The 21,956-nt window shown below is 43.2% G+C and overlaps 1 protein-coding gene across 2 annotated transcripts in view; it reads left to right on the forward strand.

The window, feature by feature from the left end:
- The window catches only part of fat2 (FAT atypical cadherin 2), a 121,299-nt gene that overhangs the window by 30,962 nt on the left and 68,381 nt on the right, over positions 1 to 21,956 (forward strand). For both annotated transcript variants that reach the window (XM_075482012.1, XM_075482013.1), the window contains exons 4-8: positions 5,360 to 5,418; positions 6,063 to 6,374; positions 9,977 to 10,187; positions 20,261 to 20,400; positions 20,922 to 20,984. In XM_075482012.1, coding sequence (XP_075338127.1) covers positions 5,360 to 5,418; positions 6,063 to 6,374; positions 9,977 to 10,187; positions 20,261 to 20,400; positions 20,922 to 20,984 — 785 coding nt within the window. The remainder of the gene's footprint in view (positions 1 to 5,359; positions 5,419 to 6,062; positions 6,375 to 9,976; positions 10,188 to 20,260; positions 20,401 to 20,921; positions 20,985 to 21,956) is intronic.

The raw sequence follows: 21,956 nt of genomic DNA on the forward strand, positions 1-21,956 counted from the left end.
TAAAACTCACTCGACTGATCTACAACACATCGGCTACCTCAGAGTTCTCAGTCCTCGCCCAGGGGGCAACACCTTATTATCGCGTTAACTTGTTAATTATTTAACGCCGATAAATATTTTATCGCGCATTAGTGCAGGTTTTATTATTTATTTTATTCTGTAAAAGTCTGTCGCTCACAGGCTTTTATTTTGTAAAAGTCTGCTGCTCGCAGGCTTTTATTTTGTAAAAGTCTGCTGCTCAAAGGCTTTTATTTTGTAAAAGTCTGCTGCTCACAGGCTTTTATTTTGTAAAAGTCTGCTGCTGTCTGCTGTGGAACAGGAAAAGAAAGTAATCGGCGGATCCACCAAACATGGAGAAGGGTACGGAACTTTTACTCGGCCATTTTCATGTTAAAGTTCTTCCAGACGGCGGAGTCGACAGAACCAAAGTCATCTGTAAACTCTGCCAAGTTGAATTGTCTTCTCAGCGTAGTAGTTCCAGTCTAAAATATCACTTAAAGGCAAAACACACAACTGATAGCAGCAAGTCATTCAAGGAAACAGACAGTGGAGCGAGGCTTCTACATAAAAACTACAGAAAGATGCTGATGTTAAAAGTGTGTTTGCACAACAAATGTTATGGCACTTTCATTCATATGGCAGCACATTTAAAATAAAGCTAAATGCTAAAAGCTATACACTACTTTTGGATTCATTTTGGGATTCTGCGTACAAATGCGATTAATCGTGATTAATCAGATTAAACATTTTAATCGTTGCCCAGCCCTAAGTTTTATTTCCGCTCTGCTCCCTCTCTACTCCACCCTTAAACTGATGTGGACAGTTGAGTTTCACATCTTGTGTGATCCTATTGTCCACAAAAGCCACGAAAAGTCTCCAGAACACATAAAAACCTTCCCTGTTGCACATGGCCCCTCATAACTCTGCCTTCATCTGGATTCTGCCTCAGTTATTCACAAACATGTGTATTATAATAACAAGTTTTTAATAAAAACAACTGTTTCTGTCTTTGGGCTCAGCGCCAACAACAGTTTGGGCAATAAGACAAAATGTTAAAAAAAACAACTTTAAGCCTGTTCAGGTGGTCTGAGAGCTGCTTTTCAGAGCAGAGTTTTATCATAAAGCAGATAAACTTCCTGAGACTGTTCTCTGAATAAAGGAAACGGGCTCAGCAGCTGCTATTTGTCCTTTATGTGTCAGCAAAGAGACGCTTTCATGTTGTTTCTTCCACTTTTTACAGAGCATCTAAATGCTTTTCAGGCCTGCATCAACTGATCAAAGTGTTCTGAACTTAAAAAATGGGAAAATATCCGAGGGCTTTTTATCGTTGGTGCTAATGGACTCCCTTTAAGTGGTTCCACTCAAACGGCTCATTGAAAAAGTTTTTTCAGGCTTAGTTTGTGTTAAATGTTCATCTGAGGGCCCGTTTACCTGCTTTTAAGATGAAGAACGGCTGTTTGTGTAATACATATTCTGAATCCGACTTTGAGTCTCTGTATTTTTGTGTTTTCTACGCTGATGATGTGTGATAACTCCAGAGAGTTCCCAGCTCTCAGATCTGTTCAGATAGTTGTCAAACAGCTGCTCAGCTGAACTGGGTTTAACTGCTTCCTCTGGCAGGCAGCACTGAATTGGCTTGTTTGCATCTCTTTTCAGGCTCCAGTTCACCAAAATGAGCAGATTTGTATACATTAGTTATTAAAGAAATCCTGAATTTTCCCTTTTTTAACCAACCCGGGCAGCTCCGATGCTTTTTAATGACTTCTCTTGTTCGTTGATATTTCTGAATTGTTGCTCAGAAACTTCTGACCTGAAAAGGTGTTTTTTGGCAGGGCTTCGTGAATGTTCCACATTAACAGGAGCGGCAGATTTAATACTGTTAAACAGACAGAAACCTCTGAAAAGTTCTGTTTTCCTGCTGCAACATCAGGTGGATTCACTTCACACAGCGACTTAATGAAGTAACTGCGCTAACTTTGACTTTTAATTAAATAAAGGGACAACATGAGGTGCAGAAAGTTATCATTTTTCCCATTATTGTCCCAATAAGTTGTGGATGAACCTTCACTCAGTTTCCTGGAGATCGACTGTTTGATTAGTTAATAGTTGCAGCTGTAATTTCCACCACATGTATTTATTGATCTTTATATGTGTATCAGCTCATTTATGTAGTTTTGAGGATTTATTTAGACTAACTATTGATGGAATAACTCTGAAATAAAGAACTTTCCTTTCAAGGTTTTCTTGCTTTTTAACGACTTCTCTTGTTCGTTGATATTTCTGAATTGTTGCTCAGAAACTTAAGCCTTCTGACCTGAAAAGGTGGTTTTTGGCAGGGTTTAGTGAATGAAATAAAGATATTAAATAATAAAAGAGGGGAGAAGCAGCCTCAGAATTGGATTCGCAGACAGAGAAGGAAACAAAGCAACGAGCCCCGACATGTTGGACAGCGCTGTTTATTTTCACGTGGTTTTAAGGAGTGGAAACGGCGTACGTGGGAGAGACGAGGCTTTACGCCTGATTCCCGGGTCTGGACTAATGACAGAAACACACTTTCTCATGAGTTCCACCTGTCCCAGTGACGTCCTCTCAGCAGGGCTTGTTTGCTCTGCTGTGAAAGGACTGAATGACCCCCAGCGGGGTATTTCTCTCCCCTTATGACCCCCAGCTTTGTCTACACACAGCAGCTCCGACACCTCATTAGGCGCCGTCTGACCAAACACTTCTGGGGACTCCCTGAGGCCGACTTCCAACTGCAGCAGAGGCTCAACAAGCTCGTATTTTTTAAAGAGTTCTGGTTCAGACGGTTTCACTCTCTGGCTGATGCTCTTTCTGAATCCCTCAAAACTTGTTTTTTTTAGCTCCACCAGGGCCGGCCCAAGCCTTTATGGGGCCTTAAGCAGAATTTCATTTGGGGCCCCCCTACCACCACCTCAGCTCCAGATGCCTCATTATTCCACAGGCTACACTGTTATGTGTGTAACGGACCCACAATCATTAGCATTATTTGTAATCATCTTACATTATACAGGTGTCATTCTTGTTTTTAACCTTAAAGGGATAGCAAACTCATAAATATGGTTTAATTAACTTCTACATAAAGAGTGATGTATAAGTATGGCTCATTAATTTAACTATCTGAAAGTAACAGCAGGCTGGAGACTGCATTTATAGTAAACACGTTAAATAGTTTCATTTCTTTCAGATGTGCAATGGTGTGCAAAATGTTCAAAATACAAAATAGAATCAAATGACATTAACATTATCTTACAGAAAATAAAGTTGTAATCAAAATACTTAAATAATAAATACAATACTTAAATAATTTTGCCCAACGGTAGCAGCAGCCAACAGGAGGCATAAATTAACCTAGTATTAGTATTTTGTTAAAATAGAAATAAAAATTTCTGGTGTAATACAATTTCGTTTAAATTATTCAATGTTATTTTAATTTCATGTATATATTTACTTTTTTATCACAACGTCTCGGTGCTCTCTGGGGCCCCCTGGTGGCCCTAAGCGACCGCATAGTTGGCATATGCCTTGGGCCGACTCTGAGCTCCACGATGTGTTTATTCACCAGTTAAACCTCGGCGGGGTTCCTCAGTGGGGCTGCAGCATTATAAAAAAATTAGTTGTGTTGTTTGACCACATTTTCATCAGTGATGCATAAAGTGTTCGAGTTTAAGCTGCTTTAAACGAAACTTTGACCCGATGAGTTTGAGTCTGATTCAACCTTTTAGGCCTTTCTGCTGTAGGAAAACAGCCGTTGTGTTTTAAAAAGTTGCACATAATGCACTTTGCATGCCAGACTGGCTTAAAGAAGAAGGAGAAATGATCATTTTTTAAAAATGTGGCGGCAGCTGTAAATCTTTCTCCTGAAAAAACACAGAAACCTTTTGTGAAAAATGGGAAAAGAGAGCAAAGTTCAAAGCCTGACGCTCTCTTTCTGTTACTGTTGCATTATCAGTCTGGGAGTGAGTAGCAGAATCCGTCAGATACCGACTCCCCCACCTCAGAGAGATGTGATGCTTTCCAAAGTTCACACAAAGATTGGTGTTTGTGAGAAATAAAGTTTAAAGCCTTAAAATGCGTCTTGCAGCCTGTTCAGTGACTCTTCGGGGTTCAGTTCACCGTCTCTTATCGTGTGATTTACTGGACACATCGGCTGAGAAACTGTGAGAACGAGCAGGCTCGTTTGGTTCGGCCATCGGATGTCAGAGTTTTATCCGCTCTGAGCGTCTGCCGTCTTCTTTCAACAGATCCAAGTGAACTTGATCCATCTGAAAAATACAATAAAAGCTAAAAACAGCAGGATTCGGTCATTTCTTTAGCATCGCTCTGGTGTTTAAGGGACAAAAGGAAACTGTCTTAGACCCTGATTACTCTGCCAGAGGCATCAGAGCTGCTCCCCCGCCTCGGCCTCGGCAGATTATAGCTGCCGTAAAACACTGAAATGGGAGAAAAGATGACGAGTAAAACAGAACTATTATTATTATTATTTACAGGCTTAAGAGTGTTTTAGGAAATAAAGGAAAAATGAACTGTTAACTCAATTAATTATTAAGATTTTGTAAAAACAACCAGAAAAAAAATAGGTTTCAAACGAGTGAATCAGAAAATAGAAAATCTACTCTTATGATTAGGTAACATTTGTTTATTTTCAGGGTTAATTTAGCACAGGTGGACATAAGACATTTTTTTTACATAACTCAATTAATTATTAAGATTAACAGTTAATTTTTCTTTTATTTCCTAAAGCACTCTAAAGACTGTAAATAATAATAATAATAATTCTGTTTTACTTGTCATCTTTTCTCCCATTTCAGTGTTTTACAGCAGCTATAATCTGCCTGAGCCGAGGCGGGGGAGCAGCTCTGATGCAGTAAAACATAGGATAAAGGATTCATTCAAACATTTTGTAAAGAACTGAAATGGTTCATTTCTAATTCAGCGTAGAGTTCAGAGGTTTGACAACATCTGCAGACACAGCAGTTCAATTATTTTGACTTGTTTAAAGCACCAGTTCAATTCCTATTTAATCCAAATGAACCAAATTCATTCAAATCAAAGTCGGTGTGTTTCAGATGAATTCATTCATTGAAAACTGCCTTTTTAACAGGAAGAATTCAGAGAATTTTAACCTCATTTTCTCGCTAAAACTGAAGATGAGGATACAAAGCTGCATTTAATGCGACTTTATCGGCAGGTTTGACACAAAGTTTACGGCACAAACTTAACCGTGGGAGCAACAAAAAGCAGCAGAAACAACGGCCGTAAAGTAAAGTGTTTGCTCAGGTGGAATCAGCACTCTCACTTCTCAGGACTAACGGCATTTATTTTTATTTTGTGTTCACAGGTGTCATCAGCACTCTCTCAGCTTTGGATCGTGAGGATAAACCTGAGCACAGTATCGAGGTCAGACTCTCAAACACTTTCACTTCCTTCAGATTGATGCTGAAAACAGGGAAAAACAAATCTGTGGAGTCCATCAGAAGTTTTAATAAATCTATGAGGGCGCATGTTCCGCAGGCTGTCAGAGGCGAGCTGCTTTCTGTTTTTAACACGGCAGCGACGGCTTCCTGCTCACATGCAGGAGTCATGACTTCCTGTTGGGGCGTTTCAGTCTGCTGCAGAACTGGATCAGAGCGAGTTCCACATTAACAGGAGCGGCAGATTTAATACTGTTAAACAGACAAAAACCTCTGAAATGTTCTGTTTTTCTGCTGCAACATCAATGAAGTAACTGAAGCTAACTTTTACTTTTAATTAGGGCTGGGCGAGTTAACGCGTTATTATCGTGTTAACTTGTTAATTTTTTAACGCCGATAAATATTTTATTGCGCATTAACGCAGTTTTTTTTAATTTTTTTTATTATTCATTTATTTTATTATTGTAAAAGTCTGTTGCTCACAGGCTTTTATGTTGTAAAGTTTCCTTTTAAGGTTTCTTATATCTATAATTCTTTTACTTTTCTATTAACTGCTCTGTTCTGAAGTTTAATTCACAGTTTTCTTTCATCTCCTTTATTTAATCGTGTCCTTGGCTCTTTAACCGGCAGGTCATCGTGTCGGATAACGGCTCGCCGCCTCTGAGATCCACCGCCACCGTCGTGATTCAAGTTCTGGACGCCAACGACAACCGACCGAAGTTCACGGACAAACTTTTCCACGTCAAGCTGCTGGAGCAGAGCCGGCGCGGCGGTGAACGGGAAGTCTGCAGGATGGTCGCTCGGGACGACGACGAGGGCTTGAACGCCATGGTGACGTACAAGCTGCAGGACAGCAGCGACGAGCGCTTTCAGATCGACGCGCTAACCGGGGTGGTGACGTCACACGGGGACTTCTGGCCGGGGAACTACTCCATTCTGACAGTAAGTTTGTCATCACTTTCCATCTTTTAGCTTCATCACATAACCAACAGTCCCGTCTCCTTCCATGTGAAGAGGGAACAGAGGATTAGTTCTGACTTTAGAAGCCCGTAAAGCACATGATGGGAAAGCCAACGATTCATTTGCTTTTATATGAATGAATTGGATTATTTGAAAATAATAGGGCTGGGCGAGTTAACTCGTTATTATCTTGTTAACTCGCAAATTATTTAACGCCGATAAATATTTTATCACGCATTAACGCAGTTGTTTTTTTAAATCTTTTTTTTAATTTATTTTTTTAATTTATATTATTGTAAAAGTCTGTTGCTCACAGGGTTTTATTCTGTAAAAGTCTGCTGCTGTCTGCTGTGGAACAGGAAAAGAAAGTAATCTTTGGATCCACCAAACCTGGAGAAGGGTACGGAACTTTTACTCGGCCATTTTCATGTTAAAGTTCTTCCAGACGGCGGAGTCGACAGAACCAAAGTCATCTGTAAACACTGCCAAGTTGAATTGTCTTCTCAGCGTAGTAGTTCCAGTCTAAAATATCACTTAAAGGCAAAACACACAACTGATAGCAGCAAGTCATTCAAGGAAACAGACAGTGGAGCGAGGCTTCTACATAAAAACTACAGAAAGATGCTGATGTTAAAAGTGTGTTTGCACAACAAATGTTATGGCACTTTCATTCATATGGCAGCACATTTAAAATAAAGCTAAATGCTAAAAGCTATACGCTACTTTTGGATTCATTTTTGGATTCTGCGTACAAATGCGATTAATCGTGATTAATCAGGGAAATCATGTGATTAAATAGATTAAACATGTTAATCGTTGCCCAGCCCTAGTAAATAATTCTGATTACAATTAATTGAATTCCAATTGGCTTGAATTGGACTATAATATTTAAGTGCCTTGAGATGACATTTGTTGTATTTGGCGCTATATAAATAAAACTGAATTGAATTGAATTGAAAGTTTAGAGTGCTTTTTCTTCCTCAGTAATGATTAAAAGTTGGACCTTGTGGCTGCACCAAACAACCTTTAGTTAAAGAAGATTAGCGGAGAACAAACTTTTTATTTTTACGCTCTGGAAGCAGGAAACTGTTGATCTGGAGATAACAAAGCTTATTGTGTTCTGATAAGGAGTTAATTGTTTTATGATTATGGGAGGATGGGGGGGGGGGGGGCTTCTCCTGGGGACTATCAGTCATCAGGTGACATGCCAGCGTGCACAGATGACATGGTGGCAGCTGTGGCGACTGACTGGAGCGTAAAAAGTCAGATGGTGAACAGGAATGTGCTGATTCTCAGCGGTTGGTTCTCAGGCTTTTGTTTGAGCAGCTGTGGATCAAACTTTCTCCACCTGCTGTACCAACTCACCGTCTGTTCCTAGAACTGCAGCTCCAAGCCACCGATTTCACTTCTGAATCCTCCTGAAAATTATATGTATATATATATATATGTTATTATATCATTATACAATATCACTTACCTTCTTTAAAATCCGCCTTTTTTGTTATGATCTGTTTTATTTGGATGGATCCTGACCTTGTGTTTACTTCTTCATTTGGAAATGAGTCCCTCAGGTTCCCCTCTGCTCTCTGCCAGATCACTGGATGTTGTTTCCTGTCGTCTTTCCCTCGTCGCCGCTTCCTTCTCCTCAGTTTTTCCTCATTTGTTCCTTTCCGTTTCTAACTTTGCTCGCCCTGCATCAGTTTTGCTGATAAAGTCGTGATATTAGCCGCATTCGGACAGAGCAGTTCTGATAGCTGCCCTTCTCCAGGGGAACTGTTTCAGTTTGCATTCCCACATGAGTCGGACCTGATAGGGACTGATGCGGCACAGCCGTCTCCCACAGCAACGTGTTACTTTAGCGCCACATTCAACCACAAAACAGAACAAAACAAAACCCAGTAAAAGTAAGGAGAGAAGAAGAAACACCATCAAGAAGCTAACATGGAGAGCGGGGAGGCCACCGTGTTCATGGTCTGCATGATGGTGATATTAATCATGGACGATCACTCAGAGGGCCGTGGTCCCTAGTTCCCGAGGGCCGTGGTCCCTAGTTCCCGAGGGCCGTGGTCCCTAGTTCCCGAGGGCCGTGGTCCCTTGTTCCCGAGGGCCGTGGTCCCTAGTTCCCGAGGGCGATGGTCCCTAGTTCCCGAGGGCCGTGGTCCCTAGTTCCCGAGGGCCGTGGTCCCTAGTTCCCGAGGGCGATGGTCCCTTGTTCCCGAGGGCCGTGGTCCCTAGTTCCCGAGGGCGATGGTCCCTAGTTCCCGAGGGCGATGGTTCCTAGTTCCCGAGGGCCGCGGTCCCTAGTTTCCGAGGGCCGCGGTCCCTAGTTTCCGAGGGCCGCGGTCCCTAGTTCCCGAGGGCCGCGGTCCCTACTTCCCGAGGGCCGCGGTCTCTAGTTCCAGAGGGCCGTGGTCCCTAGTTCCAGAGGGCCGCGGTCTCTAGTTCTCCAGGGCCGTGGTCCCTAGTTCCAGAGGGCCGTGGTCCCTAGTTCCAGAGGGCCGTGGTCTCTAGTTCCAGAGGGCCGTGGTCTCTAGTTCCAGAGGGCCGTGGTCCCTAGTTCCAGAGGGCCGTGGTTTCTAGTTCCAGAGGGCCGTGGTCTCTAGTTCCAGAGGGCCGCGGTCCCTACTTCCCGAGGGCCGCGGTCCCTACTTCCCGAGGGCCGTGGTCCCTAGTTCCAGAGGGCCGTGGTCCCTAGTTCCAGAGGGCCGCGGTCCCTACTTCCCGAGGGCCGCGGTCCCTAGTTTCCGAGGGCCGCGGTCCCTAGTTCCCGAGGGCCGCGGTCCCTAGTTCCCGAGGGCCGCGGTCCCTAGTTCCAGAGGGCCGCGGTCCCTACTTCCCGAGGGCCGCGGTCCCTACTTCCCGAGGGCCGCGGTCCCTACTTCCCGAGGGCCGCGGTCCCTAGTTTCCGAGGGCCGCGGTCCCTAGTTCCCGAGGGCCGCGGTCCCTAGTTCCCGAGGGCCGCGGTCCCTAGTTCCAGAGGGCCGCGGTCCCTAGTTCCAGAGGGCCGCGGTCCCTACTTCCCGAGGGCCGCGGTCCCTAGTTTCCGAGGGCCGCGGTCCCTAGTTCCCGAGGGCCGCGGTCCCTACTTCCCGAGGGCCGCGGTCCCTAGTTCCCGAGGGCCGCGGTCCCTACTTCCCGAGGGCCGCGGTCCCTACTTCCCGAGGGCCGCGGTCCCTACTTCCCGAGGGCCGTGGTCCCTAGTTCCAGAGGGCCGTGGTCCCTAGTTCCAGAGGGCCGCAGTCCCTACTTCCCGAGGGCCGTGGTCTCTAGTTCCAGAGGGCCGCTGTCCCTAGTTCCAGAGGGCCGTGGTCTCTAGTTCCAGAGGGCCGCGGTCCCTAGTTCCAGAGGGCCGTGGTCTCTAGTTCCAGAGGGCCGCTGTCCCTAGTTCCAGAGGGCCGTGGTCTCTAGTTCCCGAGGGCCGTGGTCCCTAGTTCCAGAGGGCCGTGGTCCCTAGTTCCAGAGGGCCGTGGTCCCTAGTTCCTAGTCACCCAAACATAATCACAGACTTTCTGATGTGCATCCCAGCTTTTTTCTTTTATCTATTAACAGATAATTCAGTTAAAAGTTTCTCTTTGGGTCTCCAGGTCAAAGCCACGGACCAGGGCAGCCCGCCGTGGTCGTCCACGGCCCGGCTCGACATCGAGTGGGTCCGCCGCCCGCCGCCCTCCGCCGAGCCCATCGTGTTCGAGGAGCCTCACTTCACCTTCGCCGTCATGGAAACGGAGCCGGTCACCCACATGGTGGGCATCATCATGACGGAGACGCACCGGCCGCTGCTGTGGTTCCACATCGCAGGTGAGTGTGACGGTCTGCTGAGCGAGTTCTGATGAAGAACGAGCGTCTCACAGAGGAGGCCAGCGATGGACAGAAAGATATTAATGTTTCCTCCTGCAGCGCGCTCACTCTGATCAGGAAGCACCTGAGATGAGAACCTCCTGATTACTGAGTAACAGCTCCTCGTAGATCACAGCCAGCGTCTGCGTGCCGGGGAAATTAGATCTGACATTCCCCACATTGCCACTTACACCAAACTGCTGACTTATGGAGCTGCGAAACACGGCAGAAAACAAACCGGCGGCGATCATCATCCATCCTTATGAGCCAGACGGGTTATTTTCCAAAGGTCAGAGAAGTGCTTCAGAAGTGAATATCTTTCATCAGAAAACTTCTAAATCGGCTCCTTTAATGTCCAGAGTTGTGTTAGCGCTCCATGAGTGAATCTTAGGCAAGGCAAGGCAGGTTTATCTGTACAGCAACAATTCAACAGCAAGATTCAAAGTGCCTTACAGAGACATTAAAACAGCAGAAATAAAAAGCAGGATTTAAATTTTAAACGAAAAAGAAAGAAATAAGAACAATAGATAAAATCAGGAGTTAAAATGTGATTAAGTTTTGAAACTCCAGCTTCAGATTTGGAGCTTTATCCAAACGCAGCTGAAAATAGGTGTGTCCTAAACAGCCTGAGTGTTTCAGCTGATCTGAGGCTTTCTGGGAGTTTGTTCCAGACTTGTGGAGCTTAGACAGTGGGGGCCCTACCAACCAGTGTTCGTCACCAAAACATCTGACACCAACGAAAAATGTATGAAATAAAACCTCTTTTTATTCCAAACATGTTCCAAACATGAAAAACATTGTTGTTTTTAAAATATACATGTAAAGAATAAATATAAATAAACTAAAAAAGACTAATAATAAAATAAGTATAAGTATGTTTTTTTTATTTTCCACTAGCCTTGAATTTCCGGTGAACGTTGCCAACGATAGCAAACACTCTGAGGGGCTAGTTCTCCGCGAACATAGCCTACAGTGGAACTTGACGTGAGTTTGACAAAGTCAACAATGCGATTATGGAATTATAGAATGTTATGTTAACTAGACAATCTTTGACTAAATCGTTTAAATTTAACTGTTCAAAGAAAACATGTTCACCACGAACGTTCGCCACTGTTTGAGACAGTTTATAAAGTAACTAGTAAATCTTTGATTGAACGCACCTCAGCTCTCGGGGCCCCCTAGTGGCTCGGGGCTCCAAGCAGCTGCCTGCCTTGCCTGTTGACAAGGTGCGCCTCTGAGCATAGAAGCTAAACGCAGCTCCTCCATGTCTGGTTCTGACTCTGGGAACTGATAGAAGACCGGATCCAGATGAGCGGAGGGGTCTGGAAGGTTAATCCTGGGTCAGGAGGTCCCTGATGCATTCTGGTCCCGGACCATTCAGAGCTTTATAGAGCAGCATCAGAACTTTAAAGTCTACTCTGATGGACAGGCAGTCTCAGGCATCCTGAGACTAAAATCAGAAGCAGAGCTCATTTATGTTTCCAGTAAAACAACGTTGAGCTGATTCATTATCACAAAATAAATGTAAATGTTCTTTATTTCTACAGCCCTTTACAGACGATCCTTACAGTGTAGCAAAGTGCTTTACAGCAGGTAATAAATAAAGAGAAGAAGAAGTAAAAACAAATAAAAGAACAGTGAAAGCAATAAAATACAACAAAATCAAATAAGATAAAAGTGTAATCATGCTACTGGGTGTTAAAGCCATCCTAAATAAGGCCCAGGTCAGAAATAAGACGCAGCTGGATGGGGGGCTTATTCCAGAGCCTGGGGGCAGCTTTGGGAAAAGGCTCGCTCACCCCAGGGTTTGTATTCTGACCTGGGCACTTCCAGCAGAAACTGATCTGTTGCCCTCAGAGCTCTGCCAGGACTGTTAAAAGCTCAGATAAATACGACGGGGCGAGGCCGTTAAGAGCTTTAAAACCCAACATTAAAAGTTTAAAATCAGTTCTATAAAGGACAGGAAGCCGATGCAGGGAGTTAAGAACAGGAGTGATGTGCACACGTCTGTTGGTGTTGGTTAGAAGTCGGGCAGCAGGGTCATGACGACTTAAAAACATTTTAACTTTGGCCAGGAGACGCAGCTGGAAAAAACTAGTCCTGACCACATTGTTCATTTGTTTGTCCAACCTCAGATCAAAGGTCAAAGGTCACTCCCAGATTTCTGACGGTTGAACTGAGCTTTGCTCGGTAATATGTACGTAGATCCAGCTAATACGCCATGTTTCATGTTCATGCTTTTTGTGTTGTTCTGATTAAACCTGGCTGTTGGAAACTACACCAGGCTTTATAAAAAGCTGTAAAAAAGAGAGAAAAAACCCGATTGTTCAGGTAGTTCAGACTGTTTTCCCTCGTATGTCGTCACTGAGCGGAAAAGCTTTCTGAAAAGATGTTTCAGAACGATCGTGGTGAGCACAGATAAGCTGTGAAGAAGCACCAAAGGCTCTGGAGTGGATGTGAAACAGCCTGTTTTTAGTTTGGACCAGAGGCTCCAACACGTGGAGCTAATTATTTTAGGCTTCTCTGAAGCACATGAGATTAAAATGGTCACTCAGAAAACTGTCAGCATTAACAAAACCTTCATATTTCACAAACTGGAGCTGAATAGAGAGGAAAAGGGTGAAGCAGAGGGGAATAAAAGGTCTCTGTGTCAGCGGGACGTTTCTCTCTGAGAGGATAAATCAGCAGCGTTCCTTCTGTCATCCACTGCCAGATCACCACAGCAGGCAAGATTAGCCGTTCTTCCTCCTCTCAGCCCTGATCATCGCTGTCACACAGAGCTTTACGGGAAATAAAAGCCGTGAAAATGCCTTCAGCTGAAGTGGAAATCGGGCCTTAAACCAGAAGTGTCTGCTCCCTTTCAGCCTCCCAGGAGGACGCATCAGGGCTGGCCCGGCTGAGGCCGACGGGTCCTCCCGTTCAGTCCGCTGTACGGAGCTCAATCTGAGTCAGAGGCTGTGTTCGAAACCGCATACTGCATACTGCATACTACATACTGCATACTGCATACTGCATACTACATACTGCATACTACATACTGCATACTACATACTGCATACTGCATACTACATACTGCATACTACATACTGCATACTGCATACTGCATACTGCATACTGCATACTGCATACTACATACTGCATACTGCATACTACATACTACATACTGCATACTACATACTGCATACTGCATACTACACGCTACATACTACATACTACACACTACATACTACACACTACACACTACATACTACACACTACATACTACATACTACATACTACACACTACACACTACATACTACATACTACACACTACATACTACACACTACATACTGCATACTACATACTACATACTCATCGATCAGACAGTATGCAGAGCGTTTACCCACAATGCATTTCGCTCCTGCCCGAGCCGAAATCAGCCGGCCTGAAGCTGATTTCTCTTAATAGAATAGAAAAATACTTTATTTATCCCCCAATGGGGGAAATTCAAATTCGTCAAGTAGCTCAACATTTTTTTAAATATTTACAATGATTATATTAACAACAATAAAACAACAATAATAATTCTACTACTAACTAAATAATAATAAATTACTAAATGGCAAAACATTTTCAGGTGAGAAAGTAGTCGTTTAGATCCCCAACGTGTTGAAAACCTGACAAAATACCGGCTGTTTACAATTTTGTTCCCACGAATTCGGCGCTACTAAAGCTAGCCGCAGTGAGCAACGCACTTCCTGTTATTTTCACAAAATAAAATACCCGTTGCCTTTTATCATAGGGAAAGCCATTATGATACAATTGGTGCTTTTGTTTTGAAAACAGGAAGTGAACCTACCCTCGTTGTAGCTAGCTTGAAACTGCCGTTTTGACAGGAAATGACGATCGGCGACGTCACGTTACGTTGCATCTTGGGTAGTTTGAGTATGAGTAGTAACCTCATGATGCATACCCAACATTTCAGAGAATCTAGTATGCATCTGGGAAAAAAGTCAGTATGAGTAGTAGGAGAATTATGCGGTTTGGAACACATCCAGAGACTCTGCGCCTGTCATTAAGAGGCGTAAAAACGCAGCAAACATCCACACCTAGCTTACAGGTCACGCCTGATTCATGCAGGCTTTATTGATCTTTTGGGGGAAGCCTCCCTCGCTGCAAAGCTCCTAAAAGGTTTTTATTTCTGAGGTGAAACTGAATTATTAACACGTATTTTGACTTGTTGGGAACTTGTGTTCTAAAGTTGCTTCTTTGCTGGTGAAGTGGCCCCTTTGGGTATCACTTCTGTTGCAAAGTGGCAGAAGAGAACAGTCTTTGGCTCTCTTTTCATACTCATTAGCATAGTTGTTTGGACTGGAAGCATTAGTCTGTGCCTCAGAGGCCCAGCCGACAGTGTTGTTGCAGCAGAGCGTGCAGTCTGCTCGTTGTTCACGAGTTTCAGCTTGTTGACGACTCAACACGTTTGGTTGAATCGGCTCCAAACAACAACTCTCTCAGGACCTTAGAAGAAGGCAAACAGAAAGCATGAGGATCCGGGTGCTAACTCGAGCAGAGCGAGAGACGATGAACCCACGGAAAGCTCAACGATGTGCTGGAATCTTTGTTCAAGTGGCCCGTTTGGGAACGATCTGTTCTGAATTGCACGGTCAGCGGTGGTGGATCTGCACCTCTAAATGTTCCCTGGATTATTAGAAAGGTCCTTATTGGTTGATTAGTTGAAGGCTGTGGGGCAGCAGGAGGAGAGAAGCCCACCAGACCAAAGTTCTGTTGTTGTTATCCAGCAGGAGGAGTTCTGACACTTCTGTTAAATCAGTCAGATTTAAGTGTTTACACTGGAAAAAATCTAAATCTTACCAAGTATATTTGTCTCATTACACTTAATATAAGACACAACTGCCTAACAAGCACCATTTCAGCCAGATATAGGGACTTGTTTTAATACAATACATCTTGAGTATCTTGTCAAGTGAAAAAGTCTTGAAAACAAATTGTTTTGAGTCACATATCATATGAAACAAGCTTTTTTTTTTACATTTGAAGAGGTTTTTAAGCTAATTTCAAGATCACTTTTATCTCAAAAGTCCTAAATATCACATCTTATTTCAAGAAATCTTGACAAGCCAATTTTCACTAGTTCCATTGGCAGATTTTTTTGCTTATTTCAAGCAAAAACGTCTTGTATTTGTTGTTTTTTTACTTATTTTTGGAGGGCCATTTTTTCCAGAGTATTGAACGGTCGCATCATTTTTTTCTGCTCGGTTTGCAAACAAAGAATTGGTAATTATTGCTGATGGTCTGATAATCCTCCCCATTTCCTCCCCAGTTTAGTTTAATTATTCTGTTTTCAGTCGGTTCTCCTCCCTGCAGTCTGTATCACTGAGCCTCATCTTTAGCACATGAGGGCTGTTGTGTCACAGGACTCCTCTCCCGGGCAGATATGATCAGGTATTTATTGCCCCGCTTTACCTTCCTCCTCTCCAGCAGCAGAACCCAGATGCCTATCGGGCTTTTCTGGCAGTGTGATAACTCACAGAGATGAATTAAGGCTTCCCTCCTGTCAGAATAACTCAGACGCCGCCTGTGAGCCTCCTCAGAACAACCAGCTGCGTTAAGAGCAAAGTGGAAACAAGGAATCCGCCTCGCCGAGGCCAAATGTTGGCGAGGAGGCGGCCTGTGGACGGAGGCGGCGTCCCCGGGTCCCAGCTGGGCGTGACGCGGCCATGAAGCCACAACCAAACTCTCTCCTGACTCCCATCGCCAGGAAAAAACACCTGCAGAATCCATCACTGATGCAAACTGAGATAAATAGTTTCAAAAGTCAAAGCCCGGGCGATCTGTCAGACTTTTCCTCCCTCTCCCGTCGCTCCTGACCCGGCTGTCTGACGCCCCGAGGAGCCGGAAGATTAATTGAGGTTGTTGGATGTTCGAAACGACGGAGATTTCTGCTCTGTTTGTTTTCCGCTGTGAGGAACGGCAGCGTTTCACCTTCGGGGCTCCAGAAACAATGAAAGTGAAGCGGCGGGAGAATTTTAAGGAGATGAGTGATTGTGAATCATCTGTGGATCAGATGAGCCTCGAGACAAACTTTTGATTAACCTTCGTCTTGTGTTAGGGTCGGCACCGACCCGTTTTTAGGTTTTAAATGCATAAAATAACCATATAAATTTGTTTATTGCATCAAGGCTTTATGACTTTGTCAGGAACCTCTATTTCAACTAAATAAAACTAAAAAAATTGTTTTCACTAAATTATAAAATGCTCTAGTTGAAATTAAGACCTTTGTGTTGTTAGGGTCAGTTTCGACCCATTTATAAAAATGAGATTATAAAGCAATAATTAGAGCCAAAACTGAAATCACAAGTTTACTGTCAGCCAGCTCCTCTCCCAATCATGTGAGCTTTAGAGGATTCTCATTTTGCCTTTTTGCCTTTTTTTTTAATTGAAATTGAGGGGTATACTGACAAAAACAAGGCCCAGGGGCCCACACCAAAAATATTAAAACCAATAATTTTATGGATAAGGAAGCCTAACAAGGTAACCAAGAGATGAGAAACAAATTGGATGATAGATCATTGGTTTTAGTGTATTTTACAACCAAATTAAAACACGGGTCAAAACCGACCCGTTAACATAAGAGATGGTAACAGGGAACTAACACAAGACGAAGGTTAAGAAAGTAGGACTTTAGATTGAAAAAGCCTGGAAGCGTCACTTTTAACCTTGGCAGCAGATTCCTTCACGTCTGAAGATATTCAGAGTCGTGGTAGTTCTGAATGTGGTTGTTTTTGGTTCATTATCTGGTTGTTTTACTTCACGGCTTTCGTGCCAAAGTCCAGTCAAAATGTAAAAGCTTCTTTTTAATGTTGGAGGAGCATCGACCTCAGTTAAAGGACCAAATCTAATCGATCCTCATTCCTGAGCCTCGAACAGCTGCAGATCCAATCAGAGAAATGAGGTTTCTCAGCCGGTCGGATCCTGAGGGTAACACGACCATCTGCTGAACTGTTTCAGGCAGGTCGCCTAACCTGCAGCGGACTAAGTAAGAAATGAATCCTCCCAGAACAGCGACGGTGAGGAAGTTCTGAGGGAAGATCCAACAAGTCAGGAATCCTGAAGTCGTCCTGAAGGGAACGTCTGCTCCAAACTGTCTTTAAAGCAAAGCAAACCCTGTGAACTGGCTGCAGAAATATCCGGGTTTGGCTGCTCGGTGTAGAGTTTAACATTAGGGCTTCAGCTAAAGGACTTGGATTCATCTCGATGTCTCAGGTCTTTCATTTAGCTTACATTAATATACTTTAACTTCCTGTATCTGGGCTCTCTAATGACTCCGGTTCTGTTGTTTAATTGCTTGTTGTTCAGGTTAGTTAAGTCTAAAGTTAGTATTTATTCCCACTGCTGGTGTTGATCTGTGGCGAGTTGTTCATATTTTCCATTGTACTTTATGTCATTTATTTCTTAACCAGCTGCAAATTTCTTTCACATCAGAGAACATTTGAACAACTTAAAAACTCACATTCTGACTGATAAAATATGTAATATGTATGTAATATGCCTCATTCAGCAACAGAAAGGTGCCGAGCTTCCCGGGACGTGTAAATATAAATGTATTTTATTTCTACAGCCCTTTACAGACAATCCTTACGGTGTACCAAAGTGCTTTACAGCAGGTAATAAGTAAAGAGAAGAAGAAGTAAAAACAAATAAAAATGACAAAAGAACAGTGAAAGCAATGAAATACAACAAAATCGAATAAGATAAAAGTGTCATCATACTACTGGGTATTAAAGCCATCCTAAATAAGTAGGTTTTTAGCCTGGATCTGAAGAGGCCCAGGTCAGAAATAAGACGCAGCTGGACGGGGGGCTTATTCCAGAGCCTGGGGGCAGCTTTGGGAAAAGGCTGGCTCACTCCAGGGTTTGTATTCTGACCTGGGCACTTCCAGCAGAAACTGATCTGTTGCCCTCAGAGCTCTACCAGGACTGTTAAAAGCTCAGAGGCCTGAGCTCAGAGCTCATCTGGTAGCTTTTGGTTCCCCTTGGTGGTTTAGTTTTGGATTATCTGTCCGGTGACTGATGGCCGCTCGGCCACCGAGGCCCTGACCCAGATAAACATTTAAAGGTTGGATAAATAGATAAAAACAGGAGTGAGTTTCCGCTGCTGCAGATTTCTGAGCCCTCAGAGCAACACGAGTACAAGCTTCTGTCTGCATGGCCGGTTCTGGAGGCGCAGGACCCTCCAGCCGTGCAGGGATATCATAGTTCTGCTGGAGATGATCAGCAAAGTGAAAAATTGCCTCTGCGTTACGTATCCTGTGTGCGCTGACAGCACAGCCAGCGATGTGTGAAGCCGTGTCCATTCTCCAAAGTGTCCTGGGTGCTGACGTCTGTCTTAAAGGAGTCGATCCTGGGCTTTAAAATGTAAAGTTTGTCAGTGTGCTGCAGCAGCCTGCGGCCTTTCAGCTGGAACATTATCTGAATTCTATCAATCTGGGTCGAAAAGGACGGAGAGCTGTTGTGTGTAATGTCCAGTCCAATCCTATTTTATTTATAAAGCGCTTTACAACAACCTCAGTTGACCAAAGAGCTGTACAGCAAAATAAGAAATTAAAAGAATAAATATAAATAAATAATGAAAGAAAAGAGAATAAAGAAGAAGGAAAACTTCTTCGATATCTGCATAATTCATGTGTGTGGCTCCCTGTAAGGTGGACCTCTTAATAAAAACACCATCTGGCTGAGCAGGCGTGAGATTTACCTTTCTCACATACGTACACGCAGCCTGCTGAGAGAGAGAAAGACATGAAGAGAGACAAACCGGGGGGGGGCAGGATAAAAAGAGGAAAGGAGGAGGATAGAGCCAGGGAAAAGGAGGACGGGATGAAGGAAGCGAGCGCGAGAACGGAGCTGGAAGCAGATGGTCCGAGTGAGTCAGAGGGAATGTGGATTATAAGCACAGTATGTTCAGAATCACCTGATTTGTGACACGAAGAAGAAGAAACGCACGCAGATAAGCCGGGATACATGAAGGGTGAAGCTGTGAGAAACTGCTGCGCACGTGAAGAAGAACACAGTTTCCATCACCTGCTGGTGGGCAGCGTGTGAAAAAGGGAAAAAAGTGATACAAGAAGCAGCTGGGAGCTGCTGATCAATGCTCTGATTAACCGATCAATGCTCTGATTCACTGATCAATGCTCTGATTCACAGATCAATGCTCTGATTCACAGATCAATGCTCTGATTCACTGATCAATGCTCTGATTAACCGATCAATGCTCTGATTCACAGATCAATGCTCTGATTCACTGATCAATGCTCTGATTAACTGATCAATGCTCCGATTCACTGATCAATGCTCTGATTAACCGATCAATGCTCTGATTCACTGATCAATGCTCCGATTCACAGATCAATGCTCTGATTCACAGATCAATGCTCTGATTCACTGATCAATGCTCTGATTAACCGATCAATGCTCTGATTCACAGATCAATGCTCTGATTCACTGATCAATGCTCTGATTAACTGATCAATGCTCTGATTAACCGATCAATGCTCCGATTAACCGATCAATGCTCCGATTAACCGATCAATGCTCCGATTAACCGATCAATGCTCTGATCAACTGATTATCTGAGAAACCCAAGAGCTACATCTCAGACTCTGCAGGCCTCAGTTAGCATGTTAAAGGTTAAAGGTCACCCCAAGGTCAGAAACCCAAGAGCTACATCTCAGACTCTGTGGGCCTCAGTTAGCATGTTAAAGGTTAAAGGTCACCCCAAGGTCAGAAACCCAAAGAGCTACATCTCAGACTCTGCAGGCCTCAGTTAGCATGTTAAAGGTTAAAGGTCACCCCAAGGTCAGAAACCCAAAGAGCTACATCTCAGACTCTGCAGGCCTCAGTTAGCATGTTAAAGGTTAAAGGTCACCCCAAGGTCAGAAACCCAAAGAGCTACATCTCAGACTCTGTGGGCCTCTTCGTAGTTTTTGTTTGATGAATAAGACGAGCTGGTGTGAATTGTGACCTTTTTGCCTCTCAGGTGGTGACGAGGACAAAGACTTTGACATCCAGAGGAACTCGGGAACCATCACGATCGCTCGCCGGCTGGACGCAGCTCGGCGCTCCAACTACAACCTGACGGTTCAGGTCACCGACAGCCACCACAGCGCCACCACGCAGGTTAGCAACACCAGCCGCTAATAATCTCCTGAAATAAAAGCTAGTTTAAGATCAGAAGTACTACATATCATATGAAATTGGAAAAAATAAAACACACACTTAGAGGTTCAGCTGGTAAATTCAATAAGATTTGGCAACCTTCTCTGTTTTTTTCTGTAACATTCTCTCCTTTTTATATTCATTTATCTTCTTTTACAACATGCTTGACATACATTGTCTTAGATTTACTCATCTATTTATCATTTTTTTAATTGTAGTTTTAATTTATTCATTTTTACTTCATGGGGATGGGATTCTGTTCTGAGTGTTCCTGTATGTCTGTGTTCTATTGTGAAAAAAAGCTTAATAAACAAAGTTGTAAAATAAAAATAAAAATGAATTTCAAAAGGGGAAAAAAAAAAAAAAAAATCTAATTTAAAACCTTGCAGGAAGTGCGCCAGCTTCCACATGTTCCTTTGTTCACGCCGAGCTTCCCTTTACTCTGACTCTGACTCTAACTGTGAGTTTTCTGTGAAACGCAGGCCTACATCCGCGTGCTGGACATGAACGAGCACCGGCCCGTCTTCCTGAAGCCGCTGTACGAGGTGAGAACCGGCCTGAGCTCAGGGGAGTTGGTACGGTGATAACACAAAGAAGGACATTCTTTCCAGATAATTATGGGTGTATCGAGCTGCAACCAGGTGTGAAAAGCAGCTCAGAAGTGTCAACACTCCGTAATCACACGTCCTTAAGCGTGTTTCTGTGGGTTCGTGCTGTTGAAAACAGAAAGTATCCATAACACAAACATTAAGATAATGTCGGGATTAGAGGACACGTCTGATTACACCCAACACATGGGGTTCATTTTACTGTTCATTCATTCATTTTACTATTCATTCATTCATTTTACTGTTCATTCATTCACTCATTTTACTGTTCATTCATTCATTTTACTGTTCATTCATTCACTCATTTTACTGTTCATTCATTCATTTTACTATTCATTCATTCATTTTACTGTTCATTCATTCACTCATTTTACTGTTCATTCATTCACTCATTTTACTGTTCATTCATTCATTTTACTGTTCATTCATTCACTCATTTTACTGTTCATTCATTCATTTTTCTGTTCATTCATTCACTCATTTTACTGTTCATTCATTCATTTTACTATTCATTCATTCATTTTACTGTTCATTCATTCATTTTACTGTTCATTCATTCACTCATTTTACTGTTCATTCATTCATTTTACTGTTCATTCATTCATTTTACTGTTCATTCATTCACTCATTTTACTGTTCATTCATTCATTTTACAGTTCATTCATTCACTCATTTTACTGTTCATTCATTCATTTTACTGTTCATTCATTCATTTTACTGTTCATTCATTCACTCATTTTACTGTTCATTCATTCATTTTACTATTCATTCATTCATTTTACTATTCATTCATTCATTTTACTGTTCATTCATTCATTTTACTGTTCATTCATTCACTCATTTTACTGTTCATTCATTCATTTTACTGTTCATTCATTCATTTTACTGTTCATTCATTCACTCATTTTA

Source organism: Odontesthes bonariensis, chromosome 13 (assembly GCF_027942865.1).
Source record: "Odontesthes bonariensis isolate fOdoBon6 chromosome 13, fOdoBon6.hap1, whole genome shotgun sequence".
NCBI lineage: Eukaryota > Metazoa > Chordata > Actinopteri > Atheriniformes > Atherinopsidae > Odontesthes > Odontesthes bonariensis.